Raw genomic sequence first — 12130 nt, 5'->3', positions numbered from 1 at the left:
CAAGACATTTAATATTTAATAGATGTTGTAATGTACTTGGGTGAAAACTGAGGTGCAATTAGAGGCAGCCCAATGACACATATTGCAATGTGGGAGGATAATTTTCTCAAGGGTAGGATCAAAGTCTAGCTGGGATCATTGTTTAAGTAGTAAAGGTGTGTGTTTATTTTTTGTTAAAAAGAAAAAGGCAATGATGCCAACACTAGTCGGTTGATGTATCTTTGAACTATATCCCAGGCAGTCATAAAAGATGGGACTGAAATTATTCCCACTTTTCTTTTGTGACAAAAGTTTCAAAGAATGAAGGTTAGAATTAGAACAGAGAATAGTTTTTCTTCTAAGTGGCCTGTGTGATGACTGGTTTTTTATGTATGCTAGGAAATATTAATGTATAATCTTAATGTTTCTTTTATCTCAACCACTTTTGGAAGTGGTGACTCTGAGCTAAGTGACAATATGACTAATGAAAAAGGTCAAAACAAAATAAACAACCTACCCATGTGCAATATCTTAAGACTCAACTTATTATGTTTTGTATTGACAAAGAATTACATTAAAATAATGTTGCCAATATTGATATCTTCAGTCTACAACAGAAAGGAGGAAAAGGAACATTACGTCTATAACATGTAACATGTTATGATTTAATTCAATCCCCTTCCATTTTTCACTTAGTTAACATTTTCAAATTTTTGTGCCTAGTTAATTTTAAGAAATTGTAATGTGATTCAAACAGATTCATTAATATTTAAAAAAATCAATGGCCGGGCGCGGTGGCTCAAGCCTGTAATCCCAGCACTTTGGGAGGCCGAGACGGGCGGATCACGAGGTCAGGAGATCGAGACCATCCTGGCTAACCCGGTGAAACCCCCCTCTCTACTAAAAAATACAAAAGCTAGCCGGGTGAGGTGGCGGGCGCCTGTAGTCCCAGCTGCTCGGGAGGCTGAGGCAGGAGAATGGCGTAAACCCGGGAGGTGGAGCTTGCAGTGAGCTGAGATCCGGCCACTGCACTCCAGCCTGGGCGACAGAGCGAGACTCCGTCTCAAAAAAAAAAAATCAAATTTAGAATGTTTTCAGGAAGCAAAAAGACAACTCTACAAACGAATATACAGACAATCCCTGACTTAACGATGGTTTGACTTCAGATTTTTCAGCTTTCTGATGGTTCGAAAGCAATGGAGTAGAAACCATCCTTCAAGTATCCATACAACCTTTTTGTTTTTCACTGTTAGTATAGTATTCAATAAATTACAAGAGCTATTCAATACTTTATTATAAAAATACGCTTTGTGTTAGATAATTTTGCCCAACTGTAAGCTAGTTTAATTGTTCTGAGAATGTTTAAGGTAGGCTAGGCTAAGCTATGACGTTTGGCAGGGTAGGTGTATTAAATGCATTTTTGACATGATATTTTCACCTCATAGTCGGTTTATTACTCTATCATAAGTTGAGGGGCATCTGTATTAAATCTAATAGTGACACAATAATATCAAGGCGATTCATCATTACAGTTTATGATAATACATGGTACCTTATTATGCATAATTCCATCTTCAGTTTCTTCTCCCCAAGGCTGCCCATCATCAAATAAAGGTGAACTTTCTTTCATGGCAGTATGTATCTAATTAGTACACAAGCAAGAAAAGCAAGTTGATCTGAAAAATGCAACTTTCATATTTTGGCAAATTCTGTTTTTAGTGTCAATTTTAGAAGCATTTACATTATTGTGCAACTGAAAGTCTCTTTTGATAGGTCATTATATTGAACATTAACACTTTTGACTTTCTTTTGAATAAAACAATTTGAAGGTATCCTTTTGATAATTTCAAAACCCTTTCGTTTAGTAACTAAACTCTTCAGGATCTAGAAAGGACGGACTCTATATTTACTTCCGTTCTACAGGGAAAAATGTTGACCTTTATGCTGTTATTAACCCACTGAGAGCAAATAGACACATTTTAATGCAACTTTAAGAATCCAAAACAGAATTGCCACATAAAAGGTGAGCCAATAATAATTTTTCTCTTTGAGCTCAATTTTGGTGCTCAAATGTTAATCAAGTAACTCATTCAGTATGTACAATATGAACTTTAGACGAAATTTTATAATAGAAAATCTTTAGAAATACAATAGTTTCAATCGAAAGTGATAACATAAATTATAGCAAAACATTCAGATGTTTAAAATTGACAAGCTAAAAGGAAAATAGTTAAAGCTTTTTAAGGCATAGAAATTCCATTTTGGAATGCCTGTTTTTATATCTTCTTTTAAAAATATAACATTTAAAACATGAAAAAATAGAAAATTTAAATGAAATTGCTATAAATATACATAAAGGTAGATATAAATACAGATATACTAGATATAAATATATCTATTAATATCTATTATTAACTTGATATATAGATATCTAGATATCAATATGTATTTTTTTTTTTTTTTTGAGACGGAGTCTCACTTTGTCACCCAGGATGGAGTGCGGTGGTGCAGTCTCAGCTCACTGCAACCTCTGCCTCCCAAGTTCAGGTGATTCTCCTGTCTCAGCCTCCGGAGTAGCTGGGATTACAGGCATGAGCCACCATGCCTGGCTAATTTTTATATGTGCAGTAGAGACAGGGTTTCACCATGTTGGCCAGGCCGGTCTCAACCTCCTGACCTCAGGTGATCCAACCGCCTTGGCCTCCCAAAGTGCAGGGAATAACAATAATAACAAAAATAGGGAATCATACGGCACCTGGCCAAGATATAAATATGTATCTAATAGTATAATGAACACTAAGTATAAGAATACTAACTTCTAAGAAAAGGATTATGCGGTAGGAGTACACAAAAGAAGAATGGGGTTTCAAAAAACAATTAAGTTTTGTCATCTTGGAATTCACATACAGGACTTCTCAGGGAGACAATGTCCTTAGCCTAGAGCTGTTTGCCCTGCTACCCCTTTCCTATTCTAAAGGCACTCAGAAGATGCTTTGTTTATCTAAGGCGGATGTGGAAGGGCTCTAACAACTGGGTCTTTTATTTTGTCTTTGTTTTGACAAGGCCTCAGGTGGCAGACAGATTTTTTTTTTTTTGAGACGGAGTCTCCCTTTGTCGCCCACGCTGGAGTGCAGTGGCTGAGATCTTGGCTCACTGCAACCTCCACCTCCTGGGTTCAAGCGATTCTCCTGCCTCAGCCTCCCGAGGAGCTGGGATTACAGGTGCCCGTCACCATGCCTAATTTTTGCATTTGTAGTAGAGACAGCGTTTCACTATATTGGTCAGGCTGGTCTCAAACTCCTGACCTCAGGTGATCCACCCACCTCGGCCTCCCAAAGTGCTGGGATTACAGGCATGAGCCACCGTGCCCGGCCAACACACAGATTTAATAAAGTCTGAAAGACATGTAGGGCAGAACCCAAGATAAGGAACAGAATCTGATATCTTGTCATCAGGGTAAAGACAGTTTCTGTCACCTTGTCAAGGTCCTTATGAAAACTCTTGCTACTTTGCAAGATTCAAGGAGAGCCTTACACAGGGACATACAGATCCCCAAGAGCTATAGAAAAGACTACTGAAAGGACTGAACAATTATGAACTAGGAAGACTGGTTGAAATAGTTTCAACCTGTAATTGTAGATATAAAAAGTATAGATTTGGATCATGTTTTCATCTAAAGGTGGCATTTTCTACTATAACACCACTTCTTAATATTGTGAGACATCAGAGGAGGAAAAGGACACAGAGGGATCTGGGATAAGTCATGCCCAAGTCCACTTTGATCACTAACCAGAAGGCTAAAAAGACGCTCCTGAAGTGTATGCAACCCTCTTATTTATGGTCCTTAGTAGAGAAGACATGGTAACTTTGGCTAAATTATTATCACTTAAGACACTGTAATAAGGACTGATCATCTGCCAAGTTCTGTGCAAGGAGGCATAGTAAGATAGGAAATCAAAGTTTATTTACAAAGCATGAACAAACAATTCAGGAGCATAACGAATAATAAACAATGAACAAATAGAGGTCATTAGAAAATCAACATATTAGATCAACAGGTCAAGACAACAACAATAGTTTCAATACATCCTGCAAAAGCATAGGATAACCTTCAAAGATCATTCTTGATAAAAGTGAATAAACTTCAACACGAAAAACACTATCTTCTACTGAATACATCATATTCAACGACAAAATGAAAAATATTTAATTTAAAAATAGTGGTTAGTAATAGAAATCAACTGAGAACAGTAGTTGTAATAAAGCAATTCAATAAGGGTAGTAAACACAAAAAACTCTTTTAGTAATAATCACCATAGAAATAGAATTAAAAAAAGAGAAACCTGTTCCTCATAGTAACAAAACACATGGCATTGATTAAAAAATACGTTGTTTGATATTAAGAAAACTACATGGCCAGGTATGGTGACTCATGCCTGTAATCCCAGCACTTTGGGAGGCTGTGGCAGGTGGATCACCTTAGGTCAGGAGTTCAAGACCAGCCTGGCCAACATGGTGACACCCTGTCTCTACTGAAAATACAAAAATTAGCCGGGCGTTGTGGTGGACACCTGTAATCCTAGCTACTTGGGAGGCTGAGGCACCAGAATTGCTTGAACCTGGGAGGTGGAGGTTGCAGTGAGCTGAGATCACGCCACTGCATTCCCGCCTGGGCGACAAAGCAAGACTCTGTCTCAAAACAAACAAACAAAAAAAACCAAAATAAAAAAACCCCATAAAATGAAAAAACAAAAAACAAAAACAAAATCTTACTGAAGGAACAAAAGAGATGACTAAATGAGATTTAACACTTTCCCAAATGACAAGATTAAACACTGACAGGATGGAAATTTCCCCTTATATATCATGAATTCAATGTTATATCAATAATAACAAAATCACAAGATTTTGTTAAAATCTGAAAAAATAATTTAGAGAGTGAGGATATGACAGTAGCTAACACTGTGAAAAGAAGTAAGAATGTTCCTCCTCTAGATAAAATATATTAGAAAGTGACAGGAATTAGTATAGTCATGAAGCAGGGATAGAAAAAAAAGAGCCGAGAAATAGGTTTAATTAAGAACATACTGGTGACAGTTCAAACTGTGGGGAAAATATCAGTTATTTATTTCTGAGATGGAGTTTTGCTCTGTTGCCTAGGCTGGAGTGCAGTGGTGTGATACTGGCTCACTGCAACCTCCACCTCCTGGGTTCAAATGATTCTTGTGCCTCTCAGCTCCCCAAGTAGCTGGGACTTCAGGGATACACCATCACACCCGGCTAACAATTTTTGTATTTTTAGTAGAGACGGGGTTTTGTCATGTTGACCAGGCTGGTCTCGAACTCCTGACCTCAGGTGATCTACCTGCCTCCATCTCCCAAAGTGCTGGGATTACAGGCATGAGCCACAGCACCTGGCCAATATCAGTTATTCCATAAATGGGACTGAGATACATCAGTGAATCATTTAAAAAAGAAGGGCTTCTCTTTCTTATACTAACATCAATTGGAGATGAATTAAGATTTAAACACAGCACAAAGATTTAAATACACATAAAAATACTAGGAGAAAATTTGAAAAATTGTGTTTTAAAAAACATTGGGGAGGAAAAGAGGCCTTCCTAAACGTGGCTAAATTTCTAGGGTTATGTTAAGTGAGAGAGAAAATTAGAAAAAGAAACCTGCAGTCTCTCATGGATTAATACATCACATCATGCAAAGCAATATAAAAAGGAGGGGATTCCAACTTAAATAATGGGCTTGGAGGGCCGGGCGCGGTGACTCACGCCTGTAATCCCAGCACTTTGGGAGGCTGAGGTGGGCGGACCACGAGGTCAGGAGATTGAGACCAGCCTGGTTAACATGGTGAAACCCCATCTCTACTAAAAACACAAAAAATTAGCTGGATGTGATGGCGGGTGCCTATAATCGCTGCTACTCGGGAGGCTGAGGCAGAGAATTGCTTGAACCTGGGAGGCGAAGGTTGCAGTGAGCTGAGATTGCACCACTGCACTCCAGCCCGGGCGAAAGAGTGAGACTCGTCTCAAAAAAAAAAAAAAAAAAAAAAAAAGAGGGGCTTGGAGGTATCACAAGAGGCCCCTCCCCAAGTGAAGCTACTGTAGGTAATCCACAAGCTCCACATGCTATCTCCCAACCACACAATATCATAAGCTGCTTAGGCAAACAAGGGTTAAGTGTTCTAGTGACAATGGGGATATCTGATGGTGAGAGCAAAAAAGTAGTTATCAAATGTGCATGGGCATCACTGGAGAGAAACAAGTTGAATGCATACATGTTATATATAAAGCCCAATGAAACTTGGATTTTTATTAATGGGCTATGGCATTGGAATTCTGCTCTCTTGACAATGGGTGGTACTATACGTATCAGCATGGCTCCGGGGTCAAAATCCATATACCCAGTGCCTGACTTCATTTAGTTAAAGGCTTGCTGATGGCCAAGACAATGTCAGGGGAACAGTATTAGCTTTAGGAATTCTAGCACTAAGTAGGACAGGAAACTCAGAAGCTACAACAGGAGAGACTGCATTAAATTAGATAAAAACTCACATTTCTGAACAGACAAAACAGCACATGAAATTAAAAAACAAAGAAAGGGAGAAAAAAATTACTTGCACCATATAGACGGGAGCTAATTTCTCTGACTCAACCATTTTTGACTTATAAAATGGCATTCTTGCAAATCAATACAAATAAAGAAAAATATAAAGAGAGTAGATATTGTAATAAATGTAAACAAGTTCACCTTTAAAAACAAAAAATGTAAATAAGAAAAAATTAACTGTCAATTTTCTTTGCTTGTTGTGTTGCCAACTATTAAAACTATCAGTAAGTTTAATAAAGATTCAAATTCATAGCAAAAAGCAAATGGTGAAATACAAACTTGCCTAAAAAACCATGTACAAGCAAGTTAAAAGAAAAATAATGGTAAAAACATAAATTGTTTAAATATATATACACACACACACATATATACACATATACATACATATTTCTATATAAACAGTGATCTGTCACCTCCTAAATTGATAAAGGTTTGAAAACAACAATGCTTATGGTTTGGAAAAATGGGTGTGCTCAAATATTGTTGAGCTTTTAATTGATACAAGTTTTCTAGAGAAAAATTTCTCAGTATGTATCAAAAGTTTAAAAAATATACATATAGTACTTTGCACAGCAATACACACTTTTAAAACTGTATCACAAGGGGCTGGTCATGGTGGCTCATGTCTGTAATCCCAGCACTTTGGGAAGCTGAGGTGGGCAGATCACCTGAGGTCAGGAGTTTGAGACCAGCCTGGCTAACTAGGTGGAACCCTGTCTTCACTAAAAACACAAAATTAGCTGGGCGTGGTGGTGCATGCCTGTAATCCCAGCTACTCAGGAGGCTGAGGCAGGAGAATTTCTTGAACTTGGGAGGCGGAGGTTGCAGTGAGCTGAAATCATGCCACTGCCCTCCAGCCTGGGCAACAGAGCGAGACTCCGTCTCAAAAACAAAACAAAACAAAACAAAACAAAACAAAACAAAAACAAACTATCACAAGGAAATGTTTTATGTTATTGTCTCTGAGTTTGGAGATTATGGTTATATCACTGCATTCTCCAAACTTCTTGCAGTGAATATGGATTTTAATTAAAAAGGGTGAAAATGGGCCGGGCACGGTGGTTCACGCTTGTAATCCCAGCACTTTGGGAGGCCGAGACGGGCGGATCACGAGGTCAGGAGATTGAGACCACCCTGGCTAACACGGTGAAACCCCGTTTCTACTAAAAAATACAAAAAAAAAAAAAAAAAAAAAATTAGCCAGGCGTGGTGGTGGGCGCCTGTAGTCCCAGCTGCTCGGGAGGCTGAGGCAGGAGAAGGGTGTGAACCCGGGAGGCAGAGGTTGCAGTGAGCCAAGATTGCGCCACTGCACTCCAGCCTGGGCGGCAGAGCAAGACTGTCTCAAAAAAAAAAAAAAGGGGGTGAAAATGAATGTCATGAGGGAAAATAAAAAATGAATTTCCTATTGATTCATTTTTTGAGTTGTAAAGCCTCATGATAATAAATAATCTCCTTGTCAATTTGGTACTTTCTTCCTTTTACCTCGTGATACTAGTTTGAAAAACTTAAAATTAAATGTGCTTTGAAAAATGAAAACTCTGAAACAGACTTTGAGAATACTGTCAAAAGACTGGGAGAGAAAAATATCTTTTTGAGGATAAAGACCCTTTCCCATGTATACATTTCAAAAGAACAAATCAAATACCTTGATGCAGTCTATTAGCCAAACTAAGGCTGCCACAATGTGAGGCCACGTATGAGGAGCCCCCACTGTATACATGGAGCTTTTGGATAGTGCAAAAGGATACCTATGAGAAATCAGAAAAACATAAGCTAATTTGATGTTACTATAATCTACTAAACATAATGGTTAATCAAGAAGCTACATTAAACAATTCCACATACACACCCAGTCTTGACTTGTTTAGAGGTAAGATATGTTGGGATTCTATCCTTAGTCATCTTAATCTCTGTCTATTTCTCTGTAGATTACTGTGTACATCTATCCCCCAAGCTGCAGAACTTGAGCTATACAACCAAAATGCTGGACTACTCTCCCAAAGGATCTTATGTTCCCTCAAATTCAATATACCTCCAATAAACAACATGTATGTACACCTCCAAATCCATTCTTCCCCCTTTCAATTTCATCACACTCTGTTTTCACCAGGCGTGAATCCTGGTTTTTTTTTTTTTTTTTGGCTTCTGTAAAATCTGTGGTATCCAGCCTGTCTTTTCTACTCTCTGTCACTTCAGCAGTTCAGGGCTTTATATTCTATCTTCTCTTGCTCTGTAATAACCTACGAGTAGTTTTTTTTTAACAAAGAAAAGTGTATTTAATCCATCTGTATCCATCATCAAACTTCATCAGTTACTAACAATTTGTTAATCCTTCCTGCTTCTATACCAGCAATTTTTATTTGTTTTTTTGTAAGCAGTTGCTTTTTTTCTCTTCAATTTATCCTACATATATTTTTCACAGTGGTCATCCTAAAACATATTATTTCTGTAACTCAAACTTTTTACAAATTGATTTAATTTGTTTCATCTCTGTGTGCCAGTCACATCTCTAACTAATGAGAAATGTACATACCCAAGGTCTTTAAAGATTCTTGGAACCTCTTCTTCAAATTTTGTGTCAGGAAGTTCGTATGAGGGACACAGGAAGCCATAAAGAAATGTGAAGATCTTCAGGAAGTCTTTAACAGAGGGAGCTTGTAGAGATTTCATGGACACATTATATGCATAACCATTTTCTGTAAGAAACTACAATAATTTTTATGAACCACCAAACATTTTGTAATGGAAAATTTTTGGAAAATGATTTTCCAATAATTTTGACAACAATCACAGTTGAGATTAAAATCCTAAAGTACCTCACAGAGTTGTCGAATACATTGCTGAATGAATGCTTTGTCATTAAGTGGTCTCGGGTCCTTGATTTTCTCAGAACTGGAAAATATACCAAGTTGACTATTCCGGGATCCATGTCCACTAGTTCTGGAAATATATTTTTAAAAAGCCAGTTAAAACTATTTCCTTCTGTGATCAAGACTAAATTATTTCAAGGCAGTTTTGCATTTTAATATCAACATCAAACATTACATTCTTATAACTAAACAGATTTATCTCATTTAAAGCAGAGAAAAAGAGCAAATAATGAAGAGTAAAATATGAGGTTACAGCAGTTAAACATAAGGATGTAAAACAAGGCAAGAATAAACACACACTTGGCTGGGCACAGTGGCTCATGCCTGTGATCCCAGCACTTTGGGAGGCCGAGGTGGGTGAATCATGAGGTCAGGAGTTTAAGACCAGTCTGGCCAAGATGGTGAAACCTCGTCTCTACTAAAAATACAAAAACATTAGCTGGATGTGTTGGCAGATACCTGTAATCCTAGCTACTTGGGAGGGTGAGGCAGGAGAATTGCTTGAACCGGGGAGGTGGAGGTTGCAGTGAGCCGAGATCGCGCCACTGCATTCCAGCCTGGGCGACAGAGTGAGACTCCATCTCAAAAAAAAAAAAAAAAAAAAAAAAAAAAATGCAGACAATATCACTATCTTCTCATAGGGCAGTTGTGAGGATTGATTGAAAGATTTAACATAGATAAAACACTCAATGTCTGGCCTATAGGAATGCTCCATAAATATTAGATTTCATTACTATCACCTCTAAAGTTTAGCTCTGAGATGAGTTATATTACAAAAATACCTTAAGATTTTTTTATCAACTGAAATAAATACCAAAAATGGAAGTTTAAACCAATAAAACCAAATTGGTTTCACGGCAGAGACTTTTTAAAAAGGTGACAAGTACTTCACCTCTAAATATTTTCGAAACAATGGAAGAAACAGGTTTGTCTTAAAGTTTTGCTTTGGCGAGACAACAACATAATTTATCACCTTAATTTTGGGGTTGAACAATTTTAAAAAAACATCAATTTTATTGGCATAATTTGTTGATAATAAAATGCACCTGTTTAAAGCATACAGTTTGATGAAGTTTGACAATATACGCATTTGTGTCACCTCTGCCAATCAAAATATGACCATTTCTATCATCCCCCAAAGTCTCCTTATGCCCATTAACAGTCAATCCTTCTCCAACCTGCAGCCTAGACAACTACGGACCTACTCCAGATAGAGGGTTGTTCTCAAAGTGTTGTCTAGGGATCACTGAGAAGTCAAAACTAGTTTTATGATAAAACTAAGATGTTATTTGCTCTTTTCATTTTCAATCTCTCATGAGTGTACAGTGGAGTTTTCCAAAGGCTGGTAACATGATGTATGATACTGTAAATGATTAAATGCAGAAGCAAGTATTAGAATCTAGCTGTCTGCTATTAAGCCATAAGAGATTTGCAAAAATGTGTAACAATGTCACTCTTCTTACTGAAATTGTTATATTTTTGAAAATATGTTTTTTAAAAGTTAAAAACATGCTATTTATGTTACCATGTAATGGACTGTTATTTTAAATTGAATATATATTTTAAATTTTTCTCAGTTTTACTTTCTAGTACAGTTAATTTCGACAGATATAGCCCATAAAACAAAAGCTCTGTGGAGTTCTCATTAACCTTTTAGACTGTTAAAAAAAAGACTAAAATGTTGGACTCGATGATGTTTTTTCATTTTACATTTATTTTTTTGAGACAGGGCGTTTCTCTGTTGCCTAGGCTGGAGTGCAGTGGCACTAACAAGGCTCACTGGAGCCTCGACCTTCTGGGCTCAAGCAAACCTGCCTAAGCCTCTTGAGTAGCTAGGATTATAGGCGTGCACCATGATGCTTGGCTAATTTTTAAATTAAAAAAAGTTTCTTTTTGAGACAGAGTTTCACTGTCACCCAGGGTGGAGTTCACTGGTATGATCTCAGCTCACTGCACCCTCCGCCTCCTGGGTTCACGTGATCCTCTTGCCTCAGCCTCCCAAGTAAATGGGATTACAGGCATGTGCCACTGCCCCCACCTAATAACTGTATTTTTGGTAGAGACAGGGTTTTACCATGTTGCCCAGCTGGGTCTTGAACTCCTGAACTCAAGTGATCTGCCCACCTTGGCCTCCCAAAGTGTTGGGATTACAGGTGTGAGCCACCACACCTGGCTAATTAAAAACAATTTTTTTTTGTAAAGACAGGGTCTTGCGATGTTGCCCAGGGTGGTCTTGAACTCTTGGACTCAAGATCATCTCAGCCTCCCATCTCAGCCTCCCAAAGTGCTGGGATTACAGGTGTGAGCCACAGAACATGGTCTACATGCCTGCCTGGCTAATTAAAAAAATGTAGAGTCAGAGTCTTGTCACGTTGCCCAGGCTGGTCTTGGACTCCTAGACTCAAGCAATCCTCCCATCTCGGCCTCCCACAGTGCTGGGATTACAGGTGTGGCCAGCATGCCTGGCCACTCCTTATTTTAAAATGTGATGACTCCACTGTGTCTGAAAGCTAGGTATAGAATTTTCGATCAACTATTTACTTGTAACAATGAAATAGGGGTCTGAATGTGTTAGCTATACTGTCTAAAGCAGATATAACCTAAAATGTTAACCATTTAAAATCAGAGGAAAACTAGATTATAACTTTTCTCTCGAA

At 37.9% G+C, this 12130-nt stretch overlaps 1 protein-coding gene across 1 annotated transcript in view; it reads right to left on the bottom strand.

The window, feature by feature from the left end:
* Positions 1–12130, bottom strand: part of NDC80 (NDC80 kinetochore complex component) — a 45725-nt gene that overhangs the window by 29973 nt on the left and 3622 nt on the right. Inside the window, exons 4-7 of the mRNA XM_010353187.2 lie at positions 9420–9543; positions 9137–9309; positions 8249–8351; positions 1532–1621 (exon numbers count right to left, since the gene is read on the bottom strand). Of these exons, the coding sequence (XP_010351489.1) occupies positions 1532–1621; positions 8249–8351; positions 9137–9309; positions 9420–9543 (490 nt within the window). The remainder of the gene's footprint in view (positions 1–1531; positions 1622–8248; positions 8352–9136; positions 9310–9419; positions 9544–12130) is intronic.

The sequence above is a fragment of the Rhinopithecus roxellana genome, chromosome 21 (genome assembly GCF_007565055.1).
Source record: "Rhinopithecus roxellana isolate Shanxi Qingling chromosome 21, ASM756505v1, whole genome shotgun sequence".
NCBI lineage: Eukaryota > Metazoa > Chordata > Mammalia > Primates > Cercopithecidae > Rhinopithecus > Rhinopithecus roxellana.
The sequence above is the reverse complement of the archived record's forward strand: the minus strand, read 5'-3'. Positions and strand labels throughout refer to the sequence as shown.